This window comes from Cercospora beticola, chromosome 5 (assembly GCF_033473495.1).
Source record: "Cercospora beticola chromosome 5, complete sequence".
In the NCBI taxonomy this organism is placed as follows: domain Eukaryota; kingdom Fungi; phylum Ascomycota; class Dothideomycetes; order Mycosphaerellales; family Mycosphaerellaceae; genus Cercospora; species Cercospora beticola.
In genome coordinates, this window is record NC_088939.1 from 4,538,308 (window position 1) to 4,565,456 (window position 27,149).

At 47.9% G+C, this 27,149-nt stretch overlaps 8 protein-coding genes across 8 annotated transcripts; 5 read left to right on the forward strand and 3 right to left on the reverse strand.

The window, feature by feature from the left end:
• Positions 1-743: 743 nt before the first annotated feature.
• On the forward strand, positions 744-1,580 carry RHO25_008948 (uncharacterized protein; the record flags this gene model as incomplete). The annotated part of the gene is made up of 1 exon (XM_065603120.1): positions 744-1,580. The coding sequence occupies one exon, from the start codon at positions 744-746 to the stop codon at positions 1,578-1,580; it is 837 nt and encodes a 278-aa protein (XP_065459192.1).
• A 6,633-nt stretch (positions 1,581-8,213) lies between these two features.
• GCH1_1 (GTP cyclohydrolase 1) lies at positions 8,214-9,104 on the reverse strand (the record flags this gene model as incomplete). The annotated part of the gene is made up of 2 exons (XM_023604746.1): positions 8,214-8,519; positions 8,577-9,104. 2 exons carry the CDS (start codon positions 9,102-9,104, stop codon positions 8,214-8,216), a joined length of 834 nt encoding a protein of 277 aa, XP_023460598.1.
• Positions 9,105-9,623: 519 nt separating this feature from the next.
• Positions 9,624-13,112, forward strand: RHO25_008950 (uncharacterized protein; the record flags this gene model as incomplete). Its single annotated transcript, XM_023604747.1, has 2 exons — positions 9,624-10,502; positions 10,680-13,112. The coding sequence occupies 2 exons, from the start codon at positions 9,624-9,626 to the stop codon at positions 13,110-13,112; spliced, it is 3,312 nt and encodes a 1,103-aa protein (XP_023460603.1).
• Positions 13,113-13,819: 707 nt separating this feature from the next.
• RHO25_008951 (uncharacterized protein) lies at positions 13,820-18,141 on the reverse strand (the record flags this gene model as incomplete). The annotated part of the gene is made up of 3 exons (XM_023604748.1): positions 13,820-14,046; positions 14,099-14,411; positions 14,467-18,141. The coding sequence occupies 3 exons, from the start codon at positions 18,139-18,141 to the stop codon at positions 13,820-13,822; spliced, it is 4,215 nt and encodes a 1,404-aa protein (XP_023460602.1).
• A 2,594-nt stretch (positions 18,142-20,735) lies between these two features.
• On the forward strand, positions 20,736-21,431 carry RHO25_008952 (uncharacterized protein; the record flags this gene model as incomplete). The annotated part of the gene is made up of 1 exon (XM_023604749.2): positions 20,736-21,431. The coding sequence occupies one exon, from the start codon at positions 20,736-20,738 to the stop codon at positions 21,429-21,431; it is 696 nt and encodes a 231-aa protein (XP_023460423.2).
• Positions 21,432-21,649: 218 nt separating this feature from the next.
• RHO25_008953 (uncharacterized protein) lies at positions 21,650-22,120 on the forward strand (the record flags this gene model as incomplete). The annotated part of the gene is made up of 1 exon (XM_065603121.1): positions 21,650-22,120. The coding sequence occupies one exon, from the start codon at positions 21,650-21,652 to the stop codon at positions 22,118-22,120; it is 471 nt and encodes a 156-aa protein (XP_065459193.1).
• A 909-nt stretch (positions 22,121-23,029) lies between these two features.
• On the forward strand, positions 23,030-23,597 carry RHO25_008954 (uncharacterized protein; the record flags this gene model as incomplete). The annotated part of the gene is made up of 2 exons (XM_023604750.2): positions 23,030-23,131; positions 23,280-23,597. 2 exons carry the CDS (start codon positions 23,030-23,032, stop codon positions 23,595-23,597), a joined length of 420 nt encoding a protein of 139 aa, XP_023460424.1.
• A 135-nt stretch (positions 23,598-23,732) lies between these two features.
• On the reverse strand, positions 23,733-25,621 carry RHO25_008955 (uncharacterized protein; the record flags this gene model as incomplete). The annotated part of the gene is made up of 2 exons (XM_023604751.2): positions 23,733-25,426; positions 25,477-25,621. The coding sequence occupies 2 exons, from the start codon at positions 25,619-25,621 to the stop codon at positions 23,733-23,735; spliced, it is 1,839 nt and encodes a 612-aa protein (XP_023460421.1).
• Between the last annotated feature and the right edge of the window lie 1,528 nt (positions 25,622-27,149).

Below are 27,149 nucleotides of genomic sequence, written 5' to 3' on the forward strand. Positions count from 1 at the left end.
GTACCTTCGAAAGATCATTCGACCCGCCAGTTCAATTCCAAGCAGGCCCGCTAGCTCAATACGAAAGTCAGTTGCAAGACATATCGCAAATCATGTCTGTGAATGCTTCAATCACTACCATGGACGGTATCGATTGTATCTTAGTCTGTGGAACTAGCACATTACTTCCTGAAACCAAGCTTCCCGACAATGGCCTCTTTCGACAATCTTTTGAGCGGCATGCATGATTGGGTCTGGTAGAGCAGAGAGAAAGCGTATGGTCTCGCTGCTCTGAGGGTTTCTCAAGCAGTTTACGACCAGGCCCAGCGGAACATGACATCTTCCCGGGTCATTGGAAGACTGCTATGGGAAGGTGACACGGCCACCCGGCAAAACCATGCCCAAAGTTCCTTGCGCTTTGGAGATGACTTCACTACACAGGTACGATCTACCGATGCTGTGAGACTTCGGAGCAAGTCACCTCGGCCTGGCTAAGAGCAGCACGCTATTGTGAACAATGCAAGCATCAAGCGCTTAGGCTGAATAGGTGCAGCATGGGCTTGACTGCCGCAGTGAATAGTGCCAGAGGATTCCAGTCGTGAAAGAGGCCAGGCTGATGGAGAGCAACCCAACAATACCGCCTAGCAAATTGCCCGCATGCAACATTTCTTCACCAATGCTAGCGTGGTTGCTGCCAAGATATAAGTACCCGGCTTCTACACGAGGGCCTTGCATCCTGCGCGAAACTTTCACGCTCCTTTGCCATGCCGGACATAGACTGGTCAGATGTGTTCGGTCCTGCGCCGCAACGACAATCCTCCGCGTCCAACGCTAAGGATCTCGATGCGGCGACCAACGAATTTCGATCCATATCCGACCGAGCGTTGAAGCTCCGCAAAAGGTTGACCCGCTCACATGCAGTCGGTCTCGAGGAAAGTGCACTCGCCAGTCCTCTGCTCCAAGAGGTCGAAGAAAGCCGAATAGTCAGCCAGAATGTGGACGCTGTGCTGAAAGTTGTCGACGAGATTTTGCGGGAGAAGAGAGAGAAGAGAATCGCAGAGGAATCAATTGTGAAATGGCCTTGGCACGACACCATGATGGCGAGAATGCGTGCAAGACCGAGCGTGAAGAATAAAGATCTGCCCAGGCAGGGCGCAGACGTTAAAGAAGAGGCAGAGCTGAAGAGCTTCTCGAAAGAACGATCATCCACGTCAACTATAAAGCGTCAATCGGGTAACCCCAATCGTAGTGCGCACCAGGGACTCTCGAATGCTCCGCCGAAGCGCTCGCATGTTCAAAGTACGTCGAGGGCGGAGCTTCAAAGCCTTGCGCAACCACGACAGTCATCATGCATCAGAAGCCACTCGTCGAGCTTGTACAGCCGTTCTACTAACGACACGGCATCCCATCGTTCCGTACGAAGAGAGCTGGGCTTATCGACTGCGTCAACGGAGACATATACGGCATCTGACGATCCAATGATCGCATGGCCTTGGCCTTCGACCATTGTACAAGCAGCAACCGGAAGATCGAGTACGACCTCTTCGTTGAGCCGAGCAAAGATGGGCTCGCCTCCACCTACGAACGTCTATCATACTTGACCGGTCAGCAACTTCGCCTTACGCCGCTTCAAGGTGTTCAGTAATCTGAATATCGACATCGACCCGGACCCTCGGCGAACGCTTCGGCAGCTGCTAGTACGTGGCGCCACTATGAATACATGCATACGATCCGCAATTGAGCAGCAAAATGCCGATTTCAAGTTGGACTATATAGTAGTGTCCGTTCTGGCCGAACGCAGCCCTACTGTATTCTGTTCCCACACGCAGTACCTACGAATCTTCAAGCTCCTTGTTCATCAGTTACTCACAGCAAAGATGTCGGTTTGGCCATGGCAGCCACCTCGCATGAACCGGAATCAGCCCTGACTGCCGGTTCTTCCGTTCCGGCAGTAGTATATAGAGCTAGCTCGTTCGCTACCTTCTATAGAATTAGACATCTTTATTATACCGACTTTGACACTTGATCGAATACTCTCTATAGAGGAGCCTACCTATACTAATTAGTATAAGTTCTTTATTAATTCTTACGCAAATTAGCTAGCTAGAAGAGCGTAATTAGGAAGAGATTAAACCTACGTATAGTATCGTTAGGACCTTAATTAACCTCTAATTACGGCTAATTCTTAGCAAAACTACGACTAGTATAGTATCTTAGTTATATAGCTACTAAAGAGGACGCTAAAACCTACGTTCTTTAGATTAATTTAATATCTATAGTACGAAGTATTAACTATACGAAAGAGGATTACCTACGTATAGTATCGTTAGGACCTCCGAGTAGCTACTACTATACCGTACGTACGTACGCGGTAATAACGATACTACGATAATATTAGAACTACTAGAGAAGCTATAGAAGTTTAGCGATTTAATCGATACTAGTAACTAGAAGTATACCGAACTAGATAATTAAGCGACGCCGGAAGTTATCTATAATTAGATCGTACGCTTCCTTAATAACCTTACCTTTTATTATAATAGCGCGCTATTTAAAGAAGCCGTAGATACCTTTAGCTACCTTACTAGCGAGTAATAGAAGATAACCGATAGGCGATTACTCTATAAACTAATTAATACGCTACGCTACTAAGGAGTTCTTATTTTAATTACTAAATAAACTCTAGTAATACGTATTAGATAGGCGCTAGAACTAGAAGAATACTAACTCTAGCTAGAAGACGAGGTAAAGCAATAACGTAATACTCTTAGCTTTTATAAACGATTAATTTATAGCCCTTAGCGAGCTACTAAACTATAATAGTCTCGCTAATATAAGGAGCGATTAGCCTCGAGATAAGCGACTAGTTTACTAGTACTAAGGCTAGCGACGATAGCGATACTAGTACTACTAGTAAGTAGCGATACGATTAACTCTAAGAACCTACTAGAATAACCGGTTCTTAGAAGCTAAGAACTAATTCTACCGCCGACTAGTAACTCTACCTATATCTCTTAGAACGAACACCCTAGCTAGAACTAAAACCCTACTAGTAATCTAAAATAAACTACTATAATTCCGGAGTTTAATAAAGGTAAGGCTACGATAAACCTTAATAAGCTTTATACTAATTAGAAGAAGTATTCCGAGGCTAAATACGAGATACTAGCAACCTACCTAATTCGGTTTAATAAGCGCTATAACTAGCTACGTATACTACTATTAAGCCGTAAGAATATTATATATACTATACTTACTAGAAAGATAAAGGAACTATAGGAGCGATAGATTATACCTACCTCTATAACCTTTAATTAAGTATACTAACTAATCTAAGACACCTTCGAAACGCGTAACTTAAAGCTAGAATACTAATCGGAATAGCGTAATACTACTCTAACTAAGGTTTACTACGATAACTCCGATAAGCTACTAATTTAATATTTCTAAACTATATACGATAACCTAATAACTATTAAGCCTAGACTACTAATCTTACTCTAGTACGATACTAACGTAATAAACTAGCTTATCCTTACTTACTAAGATAGAGCAGAATATTAAGTAGCGCTACTAGGTAACTACGAGTTATTAGAGGCTCTAATTACTACTATACGAACGTCTATTACTACCTAGTTAAATATTAATAAAGTATAATCGGAAACCTCTAACTAGTTTATTACCGATAGGCAATATAGAAGGAATACTAGTAATATCGGATAGGTATAGTATAGTAGCTACCTCGTATAAACCGGCTTAAGCTCTAACTACTAGAATATAGATATTCCGTTCTAGTAGTAGTATATAGAGCTAGCTCGTTCGCTACCTTCTATAGAATTAGATATCTTTATTATACCGACTTTAATACTTAATCGAATACTCTCTATAGAGGAGCCTACCTATAAGTAACTCTTATAGTAACCGAAGATAACCGAATAACTACTAGTAACGTTAATCTTAACTATAGAAGAAGTGCTTTATTTATAATAAACTAGGTTACTAGTTAAGTAATTACTTACGCTAAGAATATAATAAGGTACGAGAACGATTTACTAAGAATAATTAAGTATACTACTAGTACCTCCTTAATTATAAAAGCGAAGGATTACCTAATAGCGACGACGATTCTAATTAATTAGATAGCTAATAATTCCTTATAGAGTTTAGTACTATTATACCGGAGATAGCGAAAATAATACTTTTAGCGCTATTAGATAATTCTACCTACTACGCCTTTACTCTATACGATCTATTTACTAAGCTATCTACTACGGTTCTAATTAAGTAGATCTTTATAGCTAATCGCTATTCGAGCGCTATATTCTAAGATATCTTACCTAATACTAGAGCCTCTAGCGTATTAACTACTAGAATTAATTAGGTTAAAGCTCTTTAGCGATTAATGCCTAATATCTAGCTAAACTAGTCGATATAAGGTACTTACTATATTAAATTCGGAGCTAGTAACGCCTCCTCCTTAGGATTAATCGTCGTACTAATACTATTCGGCAATATCTAGTTCGAGGCTATTCTAACCGATATACTATTCCTCTAGTATATATAAGATATAGATAAGCTCGATATTATACTTAATAACTAGAAGAACCTACTAATCTAAAGCGATAATAAGGTTACTATACCTATCGTTTGTAAATAGAGTTATCTATAGCTATTACTCGACGAATATACCTATCTAGCTATATATAACCTCTCTAAGAGCGAACTATAGACGCTATACTGCCGATTCGGCTACCTCTCTATTAATAAGCTAGTAGCCGTACTAGAGCGGATTAGTACTAATTATAATAAGTATACTCTCTAGCGTATTACTAAGTACTATAGGTTATACTAGTTCTATAGATAACTACCTAGACGATTTAAATTTACCTTCTATAACAATAATATTAACTTTAATACGGAGGTTATCGTTAATATTATATACCTCGGACAGCCTAAACGACTAGTTCTATACGTCGTTAATACGGCTACTACTTTCTAAGCTATACGATTCCTACCTAATATAACTACTAAGGCAGTTTAGAATACCTTACGTACCTACTAGATTAACGTCTATTAAGGGCTACTAGAACGTATTATCTATAACGCTAGTACTAACTTCTATACGGACGAATTCTAGTAGTATATAGCGGCTATAGATATTACTACTAAAGAGGTACCCGTAGAGGTATATAATAGTATTAGTAAGGTCGAACGATACTACGTACTACTATAGCGAGCGTTCGATATTATTAAATCGGAAACTAACCTTCCGAACGACACGGTACTATAAATAGTAGTTAAGGCTATTAATAATACTACTAGACCTCGAGGTTTAGTACTAACTTTACTAGTATTCGGTGCCTATCTACCACTACTATTAATAAGCACTCCTACGCCTAATATTAAGTAACGAGCTCTCGCTATTTAAAAGGCTATAGCTAAACTTAAACGTCTTTAATTAGAACGTTTAATCCGTAATACTCTAAATACTCGTAATAGCTCTAATTTACTCGTAGTAAAGAAACTACTACTAGGGGATAAGGTACTCGTTTAGCGTAAATTAGGTTAATAGACTAGCCCTTACCTACTAAACTATATTAAGAACGAAGATTATACTATAGAGTTACCTAGTAGACTAACCCGATTTAGAATTACCTTAGTTAAGCTATACCTAAGTAATAATAACGAGATAGAGGTAGAAGCTAATAACTCCGAGTATAATTAACTAGAACTACTAGTAGTACTACGGAAACGTAGAAGGCTAAAAGAGTTAAAGAATAAGCTAAAATAGCTAGCGGAGGCTATAGTTAATACTAAGGAATAGCGTACTATAGACGAATTAATTAGATTAAGAACTACTAAGGTTATTACTAAACTAGGTCGTCTATTTAAGGCATTAACTAAGGTAGAGATTAAAGGCCTAATTAATAGAGTTATCGTATTTAAACCTTACGACTACTAGAGGTATAGTAACTACCGACTATTTAAATTATATATAGTCTATAAGGTTAAGAAGCGTAGTAACGGATAATTTCACGAGAAATTAAGACTTGTTATTTAAGGCTATAATAATCGTAATAAGGAAACGATTCTAATATAGTTACTAACTATTTAGCGAGTATTATAGCGAGTAATTATTAGCCTAGCTACGAGTCTAATTAAGTAAGGTTTTACGCTAGAATTACGCGATATTAGCTAAGCGTATACCTAGTTAACTACCGAACTAAACCGAGTCGTTTTAGCGTTATTACCTAAAGAACTAGAACGCGACTACTATAGAATAATTATAAGAGTCGTCCTACTACTCTATAGACTAGTAGAATTAGGTACCTATTAGTTTAATACGTATAGTAACTACTATAAGGATAAACTCTATATAGTAACTAGCTCGTTTAATCTATACTTACTAATTACTATCTCGGAATTACCTAGAACTAGAATCGTCGGAATATAAACCGATAATATACTAATCCTCGCTAACTAAGAGTTCTAGTATATAGAGGCTAAATACCTCGTATTTACTAGTAAGCCTAAGGAACGACTAATAGCCGATACGCCTCTAACCTTTAATAGATATACTATATCGCTAAGCACTACTAGAACTATTCGTATTATACTAAAAGGCTAAAGTAAATAACTAAGCCTTATCTATAATACTAATAGCTATATAGTATAGCGTATACGAGGCGCCTACCTAGTATCTATATATTAACTAGAAGCTACTTTTAACCTCTTAGTAGTAGCTTAATCTAAGGTACTAACCTCTAACGATATTAAGGCTCTTAATAAGCGAATCTAATAGTAAATAAATAACTTTAACTATAGTTTAATATACTAACTACTAAATCTTAATTCGATAGTATTATATATCTTTATTAATAGCTTATTTACGAATAATAAGGACTTCTCGTTATAAATCGGTTACCTAATCGTTATTAGTACCGAATTAAACGCTACTAGCTTATTTACTATAACTAGTAATATCGTCTATTAGAGCTTAACTAAGAGTAAACAAGTAATACGCTTAGTTCTTATATTAGAGATATATACTATTAGCTATAGTATTAATATAGTATTTAGTATTAATACTACTCTATCTATAATCTTATAGCGACTAGACAAACTAGCCTTACTATTAATCGTCTATACCGATTTACTCTCGCTTTATAAATATATAGTTAAGCTCGGTACTACTAAGGAGAAACGCTTAATAATCGATATTATAGTACTAAGGCAGATATACGAGGCTAGAGAGGTTTATAAGGTACGCTAGATTAATAGTACTACTAACTCTACTAACTCTATAACTAAATTAATACCGAATAAGGCATTAACGACGCTTATTAATTAAGGAACGATATTATATAACGTCTAAGGATAGGTTAAAAGGTAAACCAACTAGGTTCTAAACGATTTATACGAGAAAGAGAGATTGCTAGTATCGGTTTAGCTATAGCAGCCACCTCGCATAAACCGGAATTAGCCCTAACTGCCGGTTCTTCCGTTCCGGCAGTAGTATATAGAGCCAGCTCGTTCGCTACCTTCTATAGAATCAGACATCTTTATTATACCGACTTTGACACTTGATCGAATACCCTCTGCAGAGGAGCCTACCCACAAAAGATGAAGAGTTTTACGCTATTTACATCCCTGTTCATGTTTGCTCTCAGCGTTGCTGCCGAACCTTTCTCGCCCAGAGGGCCAATGGACGCCACTTTCGGGAAAAGACAGGACTGTCAAGCAAAATGTCCTGACGATGTGAGCATATCGATGACTCGTTCGAAAAGACTACAGACATTGATAGCGCATAGACTTTAGTCTGGTGTCATTGTGGAGGTGGTCTCGCTACTTGCATGGATGGCGTCACGCAGGTTTCCTGTGTACGTTGGATTTGGAACTACGGCAATTCGCAATTGCGCTGACCTATGCAGTAATGCGAGTGTTCTGAGTTCGGGTTGAGGCGCGTTCTTGCCACTTGAAAGACAAATTGTGCTATGCTATGCCTCTGCTTCCATTGACCGGACTCGTTCAAGGCGGTGCCATGTTAGGATCAAGTCGAGCAGACGCAGAATTGACACTGTATCTTGCAGGGCCACCAACTACAATTGCTGATGTTCGGACCCAGGAGTGCAATGCCCCCTTCTCATTATCAACAAGCGGAAAAGGACAAGATAGAAGAAGGTTGCGTCGTTCGCAAAATCAATCCAACGCTGTACAGCACATTGAAGCCTTTATCAAGCTCTTGCCACGCCAATGAGGCTCAGGAATTCGTTGCGCGTCTTTAACTCATCGAAGCAACCGAGGACGCAGCTCGTAATGGTACTAGTACCAGTCTTCTCAACACCTCGCATGACCATGCACAAATGGCAGGACTCCATAACAACACCGACGCCTTGCGGCTTGACAATATCGTTGACAGTATATGCCACTTGTTTGGTCAATCGCTCTTGGATCTGCAGCCTACGGGAGAACATCTCGGCGATACGTGGTAGCTTGGAAAGTCCGATGACGACGCCATTCGGAATGTAGCCAATGTGCATCTACGAACAATTATCAGCTTGAACCAGAATGACGATCGCTAGTTGGAGGAGTAGTACCTTTCCAATGAAAGGGACGAGATGGTGCTCGCACATGCTGTGGATCTCGATGTCCTTGACAATGACCATCTCATGGTGAGCCTCGCGGAACAGGGCTTTGTTGACAATGCTTTCGACGTCGACTCGATAACCTTGTGTCAGGAACAACAAAGCCTCCGCATACCTTGACGGAGTGGCAAGCAGGCCCTCTCGATCGGGATTCTCGCCCACACATTCGAGCAGTGTTCTAACGGCCCCACGCATCTTTTCCAAGCGCTTGCTTGCATGTTCAGACTCTCCACCCATGAAGCTTTCGGAGCCGCTGCTTGGCTGCCTCAACCTGTCAACCTCGAAAAATGACGATCGGGTCAGCAATGGGTTTGTTACCTCGGCGATCTGCTCCGCAGACTCGGCCCTGATATTCTGAATACAATTGGAATGTTCTGGAGTAGACAGTCCATGGCTATCGAGGCCACGCACTGAAGCAACAGTATTGTCATGTTCGATGAGCCTCTCAGTGGTCAAAACGAAGTTGTCGGTGCTGGCCATGATGGCAAGTCGTGGTATGCCTGTAGGGATGTATCACTCTATCTCGGACGGTGCCTCAGGGAAATAAGTATCTTTCCTGAGCCCCGTTTGTCAAAAGCAAGTATTGCGCTTGTCGTTTGAACAGATTTGGCTTGAGATGAAGCGTACACTGGGCACAATTCTACAACAAGTATCTGACATACGATTGATGTGATCAGGCGACCGGCACCAAGCTCCGTGAAGAGTTTGCTAATTGTATGTGTTTCAGTAGTGTCGGCGGCAGACAAGAGTGCTCACAGGAGTCCATTGGAGTCTGCCCCTTACCGAGAAGTTTCGCGCCTGCAACAGCTATTTCGGGCATTGTCGGTCAATCTGCTGGATGTTAGTGTCTACTCATCTTCTGTGTTTGTCAGCCCCTGCCCGTTTGCTGCGTGACCGGCCGGAAGGGTGCAGAACGCTTGATTAGGACTTTTCTGAGCAAACGGCTTCTTTGTGCACTGACTTGCTCAACAACTTCATCGAATTCCAAATTGATTACTGATGCTAATTCAACTTTTGGTAGAAGTCACACCACTGTCGTACAAGATCGAGATGGCGACCCTCGATGCCCTCAAAAGCGCTCTCCGTCGCAAAGTCACAGAAATCGCACTGTCTCCCACGAGACCGCTGTCCGACCTTGAATACGATGTTGGCTTCACCGCACTCGCCGAAGACTTCGGCAAAGCAACTTACGACGACTTCATCATTCCCCAGCTATCTCTTTTGCTGGAGCCACTGCTCAACTCCCGTACTCAAGTTTCAATCCTTGAGATTGGACCCGGTCCCAAAAGCGTACTCGCAGAACTGCCTGATCGTCAAAAAAGCAAGATCAAGAGATATTCTGCCTTCGAACCCAACAAAGTTTTTGCCACCAGACTAGAACAGTCTTTCTCCTCCATGTTCCAGTTCTCATCCTCACTACCGAACTTGCAGACTGCACCAGACATCCGTCGACATCGGTTCACTTTGGATCCCAGAATAAGCACGAACGCGAACCACGAGGGAGAGGGCTTCGATGTCATACTCTTCTGCCACAGCCTGTATGGCATGGAACCGAAGCGAGATTTTGTGGAGAAAGCACTTGAAATGCTTACAAAGTCACTGGAAGACGGCATGGTCATTGTATTCCACCGGCAGAGCTCGCTACAACTCGATGGTCTAATGTGCCATCGAACCGCTTCTTTCCCAACGGGAGTGTTTCATGTCGAAGACGACGACAAAAAATTGGACTGCTTTGCTCGTTTCATCGCGGGTGTCGTCGTTGAGAATGAGGGAGAGGATGAAACTGTTCGATTGGAGTGGCGGAAGGAATATCGACTGCTCGGTCGTCGTGAATCTGGTCATCCAAATCATCTCTCCTTCGACGCACCCAACATCATGGTAGCCTTCACAAGACATGCAACTTCTCTGCCTCAGCTGATGACGAAGATGCCGACGGCGCCTGCATAATACAAGGTCAAAAGCCGCGAGGCACGACAGCATCAATCTGCATTGATCGTGAAGCCACAAGAGATCAGGCATGTGCAGTACTGCGTTCGTTGGGCTTTGTAAAACCAGACTGCTCTGACAATCATCGGTGGTGGACACAGCGGTCACTGTCTCCAGCCAAATGTAGTTGCTGTTGATATGGGGGCCTTCGATAAGATACATATCGTCGCTCCTGCTGCAGGAGTGTCAGATACCGTGATTGTCGTCGGAGCTGGCAGCAAGGCCGGCGATGGATTCGCAACAGCCATGGCAGCAGAATTGACAGTACCTCTAGGATCACGGCCAAGTGTTGGTGCTGGACTGTGGCTCCAAGGTGGCATCGGTCATTTGGCTCGACTGCATTCACTCACGTGTGATGCCATTCTGGGTGCCGTGGTGGTCAGTGTTGCCTCTGGTCAAGTCTTCTGCGTTGGCCAAGTTCCAAAAGACCATCAACCACAAGGTGCAAAGTGCATCGACGGCGACAGCGATCTTTTGTGGGCATTGAAGGGTGCCGGCAGTAACTTTGCAATCACTGTCAGCGTCACTTTCAAGGCCTCGCCTGCACGACAATTTGCTATTCAGAATTGGGTCATGCCGCTGAACGATAAATCTGATGCGCGACGAAAGCTCCAGGACTTTGATCACCTTGTCGCCAGCAAGCTTCCCCAGCATTGCTCTGCAGATGCATATCTGTATTGCGAAAATGACAAGCTGCGTTTTGGAGTCAGTCTCTGCGAGACCTTCACGACTGAGCACACAGGCGAATGGCTGTCCATTGTCAGAAAGACATTTGGGCCCGAGAACGGCTCTCAGATCGTAGATGGTGTTGATCTCTTCGATACTGAGATGTATGTTTCTGCAATGCACGGAGATCATGCTGGCGGCAAGACGTCCTCTTTCAAGCGTTGTCTGTTCCTCAAAGACATCTCGGCATCAAGAATGGTCGATTCATTGATTGCGGCACTCAAATCTCGTCCCTCCCCATACTGCTACTTCCATCTTTTGCACGGTGGAGGAGCAGTCAGCGAGGTATCGGACGTCACCACTGCTTTCGGGTGTCGAGACTGGGACTTTGCGTGTGTGATCACTGGCGTATGGGACCGTAGCCAAGAGGACACCGACATAGCCCGATGCACCACACAGTGGGTGTATGATGTGGCCAAAGGACTGTTGCCCATAAGCAGTGGAATCTACAGCGCCGACCTGGGGCCAGATCTTCGAGATGCTGATCTAGCAGTCAAAGCCCTTGGGCCCAATCGCCCACGTTTGGCTCATCTCAAACAGAAATACGATCCAGAGAATGTGCTAGCATACACTTGCCCCTTGCCGAAAGTACCGGGAACTCCGAAGCTCATTGTACTGGTCACAGGTGAACACGGCGCTGGCAAGGACTATAGTGCTGCTGTATGGGTCTCGGTCTTTGGTTCCAGCACTCACAAAGGGCTCACGGCACGCACAGTCAGTATAAGTAACGCCACCAAGCGAGAGTATGCGGAGGTGGCTAGTGCGGACTACAACCGTCTGCTTGAGGATCGGAAGTACAAGGAGCAGCATCGAGGATCCTTGACAGCATTCTTCGAAAATCAGCTACATCTGAGACCTCAACTAGCCGAGGAGCACTTTATGAAAGTGGTGAGCGACGCTGAGGGTGTCGATGTTCTTTTTATCACCGGCATGCGAGACGAAGCCCCGGTTGCTGCCTTCTCACACCTGGTATCCCACAGCAGGCTGCTCGAAGTGAAAGTCAAAGCTAGTAAAGAGACGCAGCGAGCTCGACGAGGATTTTTGGAAGATGACGATGACGATTCCAATGACACTGCCACTGATGAAGATCAAGGCAGTAACAGTTGCCCCAACCTCGTTTTCACTAATGATGGTCTTGGAAAGGACGCAGCGATCAAATTTGCTGAAATTCACCTCCTGCCTATCTTCGATGACGATCTGCTACAGCTCAGGCGTTCGATCCGCCTGGTACATGATTCTCCACGTCCGGGTTTTGCGTTCCGCGATGTACTCGGTATCTGTCAGCAATCGCCTGAACGAGATTTATGCACAACCTTATTGCAAAAGCATTTTAACGGCGACCGGAAGAAGGTTGATTTGATCGCTGGCTGCGAGACGGGCGGTTTAGTGCTGGGGCTACTGTTGGCGACACATCTCAATATGCCATTTGCGATGATACGCAAAGACGGTGAACGCCCTGATCCAAAGATCGCGGTTACAAAGTCTCTCTCGTACGTCTCATCTTCGGCGACCGAGAATCCCATGGCGGAGAACATTGAGATGGATGTTGGTTTGGTGTCCAAAGGCGATAGAGTGGTGGTGGTGGATGATGTTCTTTCCACTGGCGAGACTCTCTGTGCTGTCCTACAGCTCCTGGCTGAAGCGGGAATCGATACTGAGAAGATGAACGTCCTCGTCGTAGCTGAGTTCCCTGCTCACCGTGGACGGAACCTGCTGCGTCAGCGTGGTTTTGGTGGAGTCAACGTGCAAAGTTTGTTAGTCTTCGGTGGTGAATGAGAACCGCGGATGGCAGGGCAAAGGAGATTCGGATACGAGAACGGACCGGAGGGCTTCGTACGGTTACACCAGAGCTGTGGTCGGTAGCCAGGTGGGTGGACTTTTGCACGTACTCGCAACAAGAGTGAAACATGGATTCAATACTGCATACAGGCCACGGTACGAGCGATAGCTAGTCTCGTCTGGTCGATATCTATTGCAGGAACAGTCGCATCGTGCCTGTTCGACGACCGTAGTCATGTGAAAATTGATCTAGCATTCTTCTACCACATCGAACAATGTCAGCTCGTTAGGTTTGCATGATCATGCTCCCATTTCTACATTCTCTGTCAGTTCGCAAAGCTCAATCATGACTGTCAGATTCTCAGCACATCCAAGGACAGACGTCAAGTATTCGTCAATATACATAGGCTGGTAGCCAATGTCTCGAGGCCGCAGAGTGGCAATGCAAGAAATGCAGGGACCATAGGACGGAGCAGAAAGCACGATTTAGAATGGTGTGGCGGATGTGGATGTATGTTGATTATTGACATTATATGTATGAGAGGACAAGTTTCTGTGTCCGACACGGCTTTGACGCAAACTGCATTACAATTTTAATTTCAGAATCATAACCCATCGGTTTATCAGTCTTGATTCGAATTTTTAGGAAATGGATGATAGAGGTCGACCAGGTTGTCGAATCATCATGTGGGGCTCTCAGCTCCTTAGAGCTGCATACCAAAAGCTGGGAATCGAGGCGCAGATGTCTCATCGCAAGAGTACTGTACGAGGTATGGCGACGCCTGGGTCTGGGGACCCAAGAACTCCGTGCCGTCCGGAGCGGTGACGAGGAGATGGAATTCGGCCTGCAACTGAGCGTTCGCGGCCATGACACGGATTGGATAGTAGACGCCTGCTTCGAGTGTGATAGTAACACTGACCGGGGGTTCACCTGTTGTGCAAAGTCAGTTCAATTTCTGTCAATATGTATGAGAGCGATTTACCTGGATAACCAGTGAAGCCCTGTGGTGGAGTTGCATAGACTTGCTCCAAGATGGCGTTCGTTCTTGTCCAGCCTGCATATGCGGTTGGACCAATCCACACGAGCACAATATCGTCAGCATTGTAAGATGTGAATGTGTAGTCTCCAGAGACGCCGGGGTAGATGTAAGCCTGGTGGTTGATTACCCAGTAGTCGCTAGGAATGACAACGCCGTTGTAAATTTCGAGTGTACCAGTGACACCGATCGGCTTGAAGGAGAATCCGCCAATGGAGGTGGTCACTCCTTGGTGTCTTGGTGTAATGGTCTTATAAGGCTGCAGTGTTTCGTTAGCGACTTTTCCGCATATTATGGAGCAAGTTACCACTTACCGCGGCTCTGAAGGTAGGGTAGCCTGGAGCATAGCCACCGCCAATGTTCGCGTAGTCAGCCCAAGCAAGACCTTGGTTGCCACACTGAGTCGGCGCAGGTATTGGTGGAACGACCGGATCGGTGGGAGGCGCAGGGATCGCGAATGGAGCACTCTGAGAAGTGCCGACGGACTTAGTGACAACTACGATTGGTGCTTGAACAGCTTCGGTCGCGGGGAGGACTTGAAGAATCGTGCCTTGCGTCATCGGATTACCTGTGACGATAGTGCTTGTAGAAGAGGCCAAACCGTAGCTGGTCGTTGTCACGTACAGTGGACCTTGTTGGATCACGGTTCCGGAAGGTGAGCCAGGATCGTAGTTAATCGAAGATGTGGAGACAGGGAAATCGCCAAATGCAGTCGTTGTAGTGTACTGCACAGGGACATCGACCTCGACAGTCCCGGTGGGCGCACCATCGACGTAGTTAGTGGTGGTGGCTTCGGCAGGGAAGTTTCCATACGAAGTGATGGTGGTGAGCTGAGGAGGCGAGTCGACCTCGACTGTGCCTGCAACTTGAGGTGGACCTGGGTTGAAGAGTGCAACGGTAGACGTGGCGACAGCAGCGAACTGGGTTCCAAACGATGTTATAGTTTCGTATACCGCCCTCTCGGTGACAGAGACGGTTCCACTTGGCCCACCAGTGTAGATTGTCGTTGAAGCTGGCGTATCAATCAACGGATCATAGACAGTGGTAGTCGTGAAGACCACTGGTTGATCAACACGGACAGTACCTGGCACAATGGGGGGACCTGGGGTGAAAGACGCCAGAGTGGTTGTAGCTGGAGCTGCAAACTGCGTACCAAAGTTTGTGGTTGTCTCATATACCGCCCTGTCGGTCACTGAGACGGTTCCGCTTGGCCCACCAGTGTAGATTGTCGTCGAGGCTGGTGTGTCGATCAGAGGGTCATACACAGTGGTAGTTGTGAAGGTCACTGGTTGATCAACACGAACGGTACCTGGCGTCAAAGGTGGGCCGGCGTTGAACAATGCGACAGTCGTCGTGGTCGGCTCGGCAAACTGTGTTCCGTAGTTGGTGGTTGTTTCATACACTGCCTTGTCGGTCACTGAAACGACTCCGCTGGGGCCTCCCGTGTACACTGTGGTGCTGATGGGGGTATCAACCAAAGGATCATAAATTGTAGTCGTCGAAAGAGTCACTGGCTCATTCAGCTGTACGAGTCCAGTGACGATCGGTGGTCCAGGTTGGAACGTGGTGAGCGTTGTGGACGCTTCAGCAGTAAAGGACAGGTCGTAAGATGTGCTTGTCTCATAAACAGCTCTATCAGTGACCGAGACGACTCCGCTTGGGCCTCCCGTGTAGACAGTGGTGCTGATAGGGACCTGGATGGCAGGGTCATAAATGGTTGTTGTCGCCAGGCTGACTGGCTCGTCAAGCTGGACGAGTCCGGTAACAATTGGTGGACCAGGTCGGAATGTGGTGAGTGTTGTTGAGGCCTCTGCAGTGAAAGAGAGGTCATACGATGTGCTTGTGACGTACACGGCACGGTCAGTGACCGAGACGATGCCGGTAGGGCCGCCGGTATAGACGGTAGTGCTGACAGGGTTCTGAATCGCAGGATCGTAAATGGTCGTCGTGGAAAGGGTGACTGGCTCGTCAAGCTGGACAACACCAGTGACTACAGGTGGCCCTGCTTGGAAGGTAGTCAAAGTGGCCGAAGCCTCTGCGGTGAAAGAAAGATCGTATGAGGTTGTCGTAGTGTAAATGGCACGATCCGTCACGAAAACTGTCCCTGAAGGTCCTCCAGTATAATCAGTGGTAGACACGGCATCGACGATAGCCGGATCGTAAATGGTTGTCGTGGTTAGAGTAACTGGCTCGTCAAGTTGGACAAGACCAGTAACTACAGGTGGCCCTGGCTGGAAGGTAGTCAAGGTCGTTGAAGCCTCTGCGGTAAAAGAAAGATCGTACGAGGTCGTCGTAGTGTAAATGGCACGATCCGTAACAAAGACTGTGCCAAGAGGACCTCCGGTATAAACGGTAGAAGAAACTGCCTCTACGATAGCCGGATCGTAAATAGCAGAGGTAGTGAAGGAAACAGGCAGGTCCAGCTCCACAAGACCAGTTACGACAGGTGGGCCAGGAGCAAATGATGTAAGAGTAGAGCTTGAGGGGGCTGCAATAGCGGTGTTGTAAACGGTGGTAGTCGAGTAAATAGCACGATCGGTTATGAAAACTGTGCCCGAGGGACCACCCGTGTAAACCGTGCTAGAAACTGCAGATTCGATAGCAGGGTCATAAATCGCGGATGTGGTAAATGAGACTGGAAGGTCCAGCTCGACTAGGCCAGTCGTAAGAGGAGGTCCAGGCGTGAAAGATGTCAGTGTAGAACTAGAAGGGGCCGCAATGGCAGTGTTATAGATTGTAGTCGTCGAGTAGACAGCACGATCCCTGATTACGACCGTACCAGATGGACCTCCATTGTAAATAGTTGTCGTAATTGGCGATTGAATTTCCGGATCGTATACCGCAGATGTGGTGTACGACACGGGAAGATCAAGCTCTACCAGTCCAGTCGTGAGTGGCGGCCCCGGCGCGAAAGGCGTAATAGTGGTGCTAGTGGCGGCCGAAATAGCAGTGTTGTAGACAGTAGTCGTAGAGTAGACAGCTCGGTCAGTGACGATCACCGTTCCAGATGGGCCTCCATTATAGATAGTGGTTGTGACAGGTGACTGAATTTCTGGATCGTATACCGCAGATGTAGTGAACGATACTGGGAGATCGAGCTCCACCAAGCCAGTCGTGAGAGGCGGTCCGGGCGCGAAAGTCGTCAGAGTTGAAGTCGCGGAAATTGTGATCGCAGTGTTGTAGACAGTGGTGGTCTCATAAACTTCAGGTGCTCTGACGACAATCAATCCGGTAGGCTGGCCGGGGACATACTCAGTGGAAGTCGTACCCTCACGAAGCGACGGGTCGTAGATCGTTGTGGTTTCAAAATCCACTGGCTGGTCGATGATGACAGTCCCGGGACCACCGGCAACACCAGGAACTGTGGTCGTGGCAGACGCTGTGATGGTAGGATCGTATTCGGTGATGGTAGTCAAGTTGGGAAGTGCAGTAGCGCCAGGCTGAGGAGTTGTAGTCGTAGGGCCAGTAGCACCGCCTGTTGGTGGCAGTTGAATGATGATAGTCCCAGGCTGGCCAGTGACAGTCTGAGTCACGGTAGTGGTAACAGGCGCAACGATTGTAGAGACAGTGACGGTTGTGGTGGTGTAGTTTCCTGGAAGAACGATGATGACTGTTCCTTGCTGGCGTCCGCTTGGTTGTGCGATGGTAGTCGTCACGGTTGTAGTCACAACGCTGGTAGCATTGAGGGTGAACGATGTCGAAGTCACGTAGTCGGTTTCGCAGGGTCCATAGCCGTTGCAGGTTGGCTGATCGTACGACGGTCCATATGCAGGAGGCGGGCTGGGTTGGTCGTATTTCGGAGGTGCTGGCTCAGCATATTCTGGCTGATCATATGCTGGAGGTGCTGGCTCGTTGTACGATGGATGATCGTACGTCGGAGGTGCAGGTTCGTTGTACGAAGGCTGATAGCGATCAGCTAGCTGTTTATACGAGACAGGCTTCGCGAGCACCAGGCTCTGCGAAGCCAAAAGGAGGAAAAACGAAAACATCCCGACGGGGCGACTCCGTACGGGAGGTAGAGAGCGGGTTTGCTGCGGCGAGCGGACGTGCAAATGTATTGCGTGACTTGCAATCAAAGGAGCGAGGGCACTACTTATCTTTTGGTTGGTTTCGAGCCTCCATGGTCGCTGGCGGACGGTATGAAACATTACACTTCTGCAAGCATACTGCATGACGCGTTGGTTCCTGCATTACCACGCGCGAGAGTATTGCCGACATGTCGATATGCCAGCTGAAGACGGGTGGAAGACACGTGCTAGCAGTTCAATAGCAATGTCTTATCCTGCCCGCGATCTGTGTCGTCCGATTATAGACAGGATCGGCGGAGCGGCAGCGTGAAATTCCTATGGAATTTTGGAAACCAAGTGCCCAAAGGTGAAACAGCGGCAGATCTCAAGAGCACTCTCACAGAGAGAAATTGCAATGAGCCATGCAGCTATACGTTGATCGAGCATCGAACGCATGCCTCCGGCGATGTAAGAGCGAGCGAGGCTAGTCTCTCAGTCGATGCCTTCCATTAGCACCCAGTAAGCATTGTGTAATACAACATCGTTTGCCTTCACTATTTTCGATTGAAGATCTTGGATAAAGCCGATGAAGCGGGAGCGAATGGCATCTCTGACCGGGACGGAAATGCAACGATCGATAGACTGTCCTCCTACCCATGCCGCGTTTGCCCCGCATCTGCCATCTCGCAGACTGGTCAAATGGAACGCGCCGTAAGTGACGTGCCTGGACTCACTCACGGGCCGTTGAGCAATCGATAGCAGCTTTGGTACAGCTGACCTCATTCCTGTTTACGTTTGTGGAAAACATCGTGGGAATTGTCACAGCTGCAGGGCGTTGCAAAGTCAGCTGTGAATAGCATACGAAGTGACAGCCCGAAAGAGGTTAGCCGGCGGGGACTTCTCAGCTTAAGCATGACTGGTTCCATGGATACAGCTTTGCAATCTCCAGAAGACGTTGGACTCAACCGTAAAGAGATCGCGATCCGAATCCGAAGCACCCCGGCCGATGCTTTTTGCCGTTCAGACCACATTGTGATTCCTTCCATGGCATCGCAAAGTGTTTGGATATCAGCGTTCGAATAGCCAGAGCTCCCTCGCAATATGTCGAATCGTAGCAACAAGCATTATTCTTAGACTGAGCGTTGGTTTACCAGAGCTTGAGTTCCGCTTAGCAGTGTAGGCGTACTGTTCGTTGGCCACACCTACAATGCGAAGGCGGCCGATCGCATTGCTCTTATTAATGAAATAGCACTGTCTTATTCGAGGTGGATCCCATCACTTGGATCATCGTTGGACGATTCTGAACACATGTCGAAGTGAAATGATTCCAATTCTTCCCTCGTGGACCAGTGAACATTCATGTTCTCGATGCAGTTCATCTCTGGGCGCTATCACATCTCATAAACATCAATCTGCGGTCTGCTCCGATGTTTCCTTTGTGGACGTCAATCTCGTCCTCTTCAGGCGTTGTCCTTGGCACAGAGGGCAATCTGTCTGGTCTCGACTTACAAGCCGGCCGCTCACTGGAGCGAATCTGGTGTGCCATCGCAGCGTTAGGCAATATTTCAACAACATCTCCCGCAAGTCGCCCGACTGGGTAGGTTTTCAGGTCAAAAGCGACAGTGCTCAATGGCACATAAGCGGGGATGTCCCCACCCATGCATGCAATGCTTCTCGACACAAGCACTCGACTTTGATCCCAAATAGTCAGAGTCCTGTGATGTTGTTTGACGATCTCCGGCTGAGGACAAATGGACAGAGGACTTTCACCGTGAGCGCAATGCAGCTCTACCTCCCAAGTCAACCGGCGGGTATTGCTGTAGAATACGATTGGCGCTCGACATTCAAGTTGTGCCGTCGAGTTGTAAGTTTCGGCGTGGGCGCCTTTCTTGGCAGGTACATGCAGTCTACGCCCGTGGCGAATGATTATAGCCACTATCCGATGGCATCGTAAACAGTCTGCTTCCAATTTTTCGTGCAACTTGATGAGGAGTTGCTGCGAGCTGAAACGCCATGTGGCGGAGGCGAAGCGCACCGGCGTAAAGCTTCCTTGCGCGGAGCGGCACGACAAGGCTGTATTGTTTTGCACCTCTCAGCCCCTCCCCATGCCGTAGCCAGATCGTATCCTCAACGAGCAGGTCATTTGCAAAGCTTCACTCAGGCATCTTGTGAAGAACAACGGCTATAGCATGGTTTCACGCACAGCCGCTTTCCAACGGATCGAAAACGCACACGGCAGCGACATCGACCTTGTGCCACTGACAGACACACGACACGATGCAGGCTCGACCCTCCGCAAGCAAATAAAGCAGCAGCAACATGGCGTGCCTGCAAGCAAGCCTCTGCTTGACGGGAAAGATACCCTCGCGGCCTCGGTCTCCATTGTATGCTGTGCCACAGCATCGATCGTGGTAATGGACGAGCACCTCGCCTGGAGTCTGGGCGTAAAGTACCAACTCATTGTTGTTGGCTTCCTGCTCAGCATCATGAATCTTTGACTCGATTACACTGCGCCGTTGTTCTTTCTTTGCTGCGAGGCTCGGGGAGCAGCGACTTTGCAGAACTTCGAAGCGATCATGCGCGCCACGCTTCTTGGAGAGAACATCAGCTATATCTGGAGGGCCGTTTCTCTGCTGCTAAAGATCTTGCCAATAGCACTGAGCGTTGGGTACAAACTGTTCGTGGGCGGCATCAGTACGCATGAGATTGGCGCCAGCGGCGAGATGTACCCTAAGTTCTTCGGCTTGTACGCTCCTCCTGGATTGGACTGGACTGGCCCGATCCTGATGACGAACGTGACTTTACCATTCATACAAGCGACAGCAACGAATGTGTCTTTCTACTCTGCTGAAGGAGTTCCGAAGCTCGATCCGCCGTATCGCAAACTTCCTCGAGCGTATGGTTACAACATGCTTATGCTTGACGAACACTCTGTCGCCATGCTCGACACTCCAAAACCTGAGTGGGTGAGCCGAGTGCAAGCGGATCTTGAATTGGGAGAGCGATGGAATGTAACTGCAACAGTCACAGCCACCGTTTCTGTCAAGAATGACACTGCCGACGAGTTTCGCAACCTGGATCGAGACGAAGATGAGGCGTACTGGGCAGGATATGGTGCCATTGCGGGCCAAGAGTGGCCGAATAGTACTTTCGCCACTGCGAACCGGCACAATGGCTGGAGCACAGGTCTCATGTCAAATCGAGGCGGGCAAGGCGACGAGTCTTGGACTTATATTGGCCTGTACCCGAATGTACGCACACGATCCGAGTAGCGTGCAGTGGGACATGGACCATTGCACGGGGCATCGTGGAGCTAGTGGAAGGGAAATGCGACCTTGCAGAGGGGATGAAGTCGGAGAATTTCGAGCGGGATCAAAGAGTGCTCCGAGACAATAATCTGAATATGGCAGAGCACTATTTGCCCAACCTCAACCACTTCCTGGGACCGTTTACCGTACTTCGAAATGACTCTAGGTGGATTGCGCCCACCATGACGGCAGTGGTTGCTTCGATGAAGTGGTCGCTCATTACCGTTGTGAACGACCCGTCCAGACCTGGCTGGGATACGAACTGGGATGGCATCTACGCCAACACTGGACTGAAGTACACTGCAAGGCCTAAGATCGTGTCTTCGAAATTGACCTTACAAAGATCATACTTGATTTTGCTACTCTTCGCAGTCCAGCCAACCATGACACTCGCGATGATCGCAGGCAGTATGATGCCCCGCAAGGTCCCAGTGGGCAAGGGCTTTGGTATCATTGCCGTGTTGGCAGGTGTACGACCGGAATCGTTGGGCATTCTCAAGGGCGCAGGGTTCTCGGGCGAGGTGACGGAGCCCATTCAATTGAACATTCACATCGTAGAGGATGAGAGCAGGTCGGCCAAGATAGTCTATACCCTGAGCGACCAAGGCCCGGGCCCAGCAGAGGATTTACACCGACGTTGGCGATATAGCTAGTAGCTGTTGAGATTGGGCTTGGACCATTGCTTTTGTACCTCGCTGCTGCTCAAAATGTCCAGCACGGAGAGCGTGACGATAAGGCGAAAATATCAGAGCCCCAAGTAGCATTCAAACAACCACTCGGGCATGTATTTCATTGCAGCCGAACTCCAGACCTCCACTTTCTGTGCGACGGTGATGTCGGTAGATGGATTATGTGATCCAACAGTCTCCAATGTTGAATTCTGATTTCAATCGGGCAAATGCACTTCCAAAGTTCTTCAAATGCTGGCATATTCCCGGTGAGCAAAGTGTAAACTTCCAGGATCTTGTATAGAGAAACTGGCAGCGGATAAAGTCTGTCAAGAGTCGTATCTTTATTGGCTTCCGCACTCCACGACGTCTCCGTAAAAAGTCCGAGGTAGTCGTGGGTTTGTTGAAGAGTTGAAATGGTTCTAGCCCTGGAAATTTTGTCTCGGCGCATCTTCGCCCATGTCGAAAATGACGTCCAAGTCAAGCTCACCGCAGCAGTTTCAAGGTTCACTGCCTCCATTCAGCTCTGCACCGTAGTGCGCATGAGCTTCAGACATGCGATGCTGTTTCGATTTAATGTGCATTGCGTTTGTTCGATATTGGTCCAATAGAGATGGGCGTTGAAGTGCCGCACAGGGTTGTAGTCTGAGAGCAGTCAGAAGGTGAAGTCCAAGTGGGAGTCATGCTTCTTCACAATTGCATCGCCCTTGCAAGGGTTATCCTTGTAACTTAGCCCATCAATGGACAAAATGTTCCTGGCGATGCAACGTCATTGTTGTTGGTCAAGACATGCGTATGTGAGAAGCTGTTCGGACTTCACACGCAGCTCCAGCATAGGCCCGAGCATCGTTTTTCCTTTCGCTAACGCTCAGTCGAAGACTGTCCTAGCACAAAATGGCTCCAACTCTCGAACACCACTTCACAGTCCGAGCATACTTCGATGGTCCCAACATCCTCAATTGCGGAACAGTCAAAGGTGGACCACAAAGAACAGTCGTTCCTCTCAACACCGGCTGGCTGATAGGCCTTGGCCCATCTGCAGGTGCAACAGCAGAATTGCTTCCAGGAAGTGGAGACTGGCTCTCGTGAGAAATGCTCCTTCACACGCTCTCGTGTCGAGACTCTAACAATCGTTCTCCAACAGCTCAACCCGCAAACCAACACCAGCCACCTTGACGTCCGACTCAGTTTCAGAACACCCGAGGGTCACGGCATTTATGTGCATTATGATGGCATGATGCAAGTGGATGAAGCTTGCCTGGCAGCAATCCTGAACAAGGATGCTAAGACAACACAATATGGCGACCATGAACTGTTCTCGACGCCGATTATGGAGACGAGTGATGAGAGTAAGAAGTGGATTGAAAGCTCCAGCTGGGTTGCAGAAGGGCGATGGGTTGTGGAGGACGGCAAGGTCGCGATTGAGTATGAGGTATACCGTGTCCGACCAACGAAGAAGTGAAAGACCTGGACTCTGTTGCTTGCGTGCTTGAAGTTGTATGTATGATGAGGCTGGTTCTTCCGCTGTTGATTGGTGCTGCATATACCAGAATTTGGCTTATTCTCGTCGTTCCAATGTCTGACTTACGTTCGTTCCTCATGCCCTCGCCTTGATCAAATCCGCAGCCTTCTCACCGATCATATAAATAGTGCTCTGCAAATGCTGACTCGGAATGATCGGGATGATGCTCGCGTCCACGATACTCAGCCTCTGAGTGCCGTAGACCAACAAGGTATCGCTGACACAGCCACCCAGTTCCTCTGGCATCATTGGGCAACTGCACGAAGGATGCGCGAAGCTTGGAGCTAGCGTCTGCTGCTCTACCAATGCGTCGTAAATTTCGACATCAGAAGTGTACTGTGCTCCTGGCACGGTCTCTGAGATGGAGAACTTCTCCTGGAGGGGAGGGTACGAGAAAAGTTCGCGCAGATATCGCATTCCGACGGACAATATCCGTCGGTCGACAGGGTTGACGAATGCGTTGTAGAGGACGTTTGGAGGACCAGTTGGGTTGGCTGGATTCAGGTGAACTGTTCCACGCGATACAGGCTTCTGAACAGCTACGATGCTGTAGGTTGCGTCTGCTGGAATGGGGAACTCGGCTACAGCGGCGTCTTTGCGACCGAAGATCGAGCTGATAATGTCCCTTTGAGCGGTAAAGCCAGCAAGAAGTTCGGCATTGTTCTGGTAGAGCGATGGCAGGTAGTCGAGGGCATTCTCGTTGTCAAGCTGGGAGCTGACGCTGCTGAAGTTTGCAGTCATGTCCGGAAGGGAAATGAATGCGAGGGCATTTCCGCGAGCATAGGTGTACGGTCCTGTCTTGCTGACTTCATATTCTTCCCAGGCAGAAGCATTGAACGTCGCGTTGTTCATCAGCGAGTTCACGCTTGGGAATGTAGTGGAGGTAGTGTTGAAGATAACGGTAGCGTACGGGTGATCCTGGAAGTTTGATCCAACAGCATCAAGCTCGACCTTCACTTCAATACCGGCTGCTTCGAGAACTGGTTTTGGACCAACGCCGCTCAATTGCAGAAGTTTGGGAGTCTGGATCGCACCTGCTGCGAGAATGACTTCCTTTTTTGCATTGACAATAGCGGTTTCTCCAGTGCCGCCAGATACAACCTCAACACCAGTGGCGGTGGACGGAGAATTGGCATCGCCAAAGACAATCTTCTCTGCTGTAGTGCCAGTCAAAACTTTGAGGTTTTTGCGTTCAGAGACCGGATCGATGAAGGCGTAGCGAGCATGTGCTCTGCGCCCAGTGTTCTTGTCCACCGTGTTCGGGTACCACGACGGTCCATAAGCCTCGCCATTGTTGCCGTCAATTGGAATATGAACTCCAGTAGCTCTCCAGGCATCCCAGTAGTCCTTGATATCAGGATACTGAGTATCAACAATGCTCACAGGCAAAGGCCCATCACCATACGCTTCAGGATCCCAGGTAATGTTGAAGTTCTCGGCGACAGCTGCAGATGGAGGCTGGAAGGTGGTACCCTTCTTGAAGTATGGAAACAGGCCTTGCCAGCCCCAGCCTTCGTTTCCAAGCGCTTCCCAAGCATCATAGTCAGCGGCAGAACCCCGATCATAAACCATTCCATTGATCACTGAGCCTCCTCCCAGCACCTTCGCCACAAGGACGTTGAAGGTGGAGTTTCCAAGTGCCGGCTCGGGCAGCGATGTGATATTCTCCCATATGAGACCAGCACTGGAGGTGAGATCGTTGGCCTTGTACGGAATTTTGGTGGCATCAGTGTCCACTGACTCGCCGCTCTCGATAACAAGGACGGTGACTGGTACTCTGGTGAGTGACTGGCTCCTGCCGCATTGTTCCCGGACTAACCTTGCTCATCTTCGCTGAGACGGTTTGCAACGACCAGACCGGAGACGCCGCCACCGACTATCACATAGTCATATTCTTGAGTTGCCGGTGCAGCGCATACAAGTCCCAAGGCGCCGAGAAGCGAGTATGCTGTGAAGGACTTCATATTTCCACTTTTCAGCACAGAACGAAGTGACACTGTGAAGTACTCTCAAGCAGGAGAGACGGATGATATGTAGTAGACATCCCCGGCCACTGACAGCGCGAGCACAAGCACCTCAAATGCGTAAGCGAAGTTCTTGTCTTCCGCGAGGGCCCATCTTGGCGATGGCTATGTGGGCCACTAATATGTGATCCTAGTCATTCACGCGTTCGAGATGCCCAAATGGTGGCCGAAATTGGGTTCGTCCCTCGCCTGTTGCTGTTGTCTAAAGTACCTTCTACGGCCGTGACTCGTTCAAGGTGAAACTCCCGACCGCTGGCCATCACTCAATCTTGCTCGACTGCGACTAGGCCTGGAGAAGGAGCTCATCCGGTGAAAATAGACAGCTCGTGTTATTTATCATACGAGAAGCTCCGCCTTTCGTGTGTGGAGTAGGCCGGGCATATTGTTGATGCAAAGGCGGCGACGAAGGCACAGGACTTGAAGTCGCCCATCACTGGCCAACCGCCTTTCCTGGCTGTGAGCCGATGTGATGATCCTCAGCTGTATGCATGATCCGGCAGGCATATCTTCCGCAATCCCATTTGGCTGATGCGAAGGTGCGCTGAGGTTGAGTGGCGGTGGCAGGAGGAGTCGATGGAATCCGGACGGGAGAGCCAAGCAAGACTTTGTGCCTCAGGCTTCCACATCAACTAGAATATTCAAGCTAGGCTGCGAAAACACTGTCTTGACACTTTCCTTTCAGTTGGCATGGGGCTTCTCGTTGTTCGTACGAGACAAATCGTCCAGTCGGATATCCGCCTGCCCAAATCATGAGCTTCGACGTCAAGACCGAGAACTGATATCGGCCGCGACTCCGATTCAAGAAAGTGTCCGTTGGCTCGCTTTTGTGGCGCTTTTTGCAACGCGTCTCGTGAAAGCCGTTTCTCTTCCTCCAGGGATTTGGGCCAAACTCTTCATGTTAGAAGAACTGCTCGGAATCGGAGTGATTAAGAGTAAGTATCGGGTATGGTTTTGGGGAGCTTCGCGGCCAACGGCTAGCGCCGCCGAAGAGGACGTGACTTGTACACACTGGACTGGTTAGGACGTTGCTGTCTGCCCTTTCCAAACTCATGAAGCTGTACGAAAAGATCAATGATGTCGTCGAAGGTCTGTCTCGCATCCAAACCACTGGGAGGAATGAGGTGAGGTCGGCAAGTCTCGGGTAAGTCGGAAGTGTATATGTGGTTGCCCTAGTTAATGCCAGCTTGCTCACCACACTTTCATGTTCCCAAGGAACATCCGAGAGTCAGCATGAAGATGACGTCCTTTGAGCCTTCATGCTTCATGCTGGACTACCAGAGCGATACACGATCAAGTCACACACTGTTTACTGCACTGGATCGCCAGACTTGTTTCTGCGAACCACCATGCCAGACACCTGAGTTGCAGTGATATAATCGAAATCTAACGTCCTGCTTCCTTCGACGAGATCGACATGTCGTTGGCTCAAAGACATAGCAAAAGTCTGCATCTGTACCTCAGCGCCCAT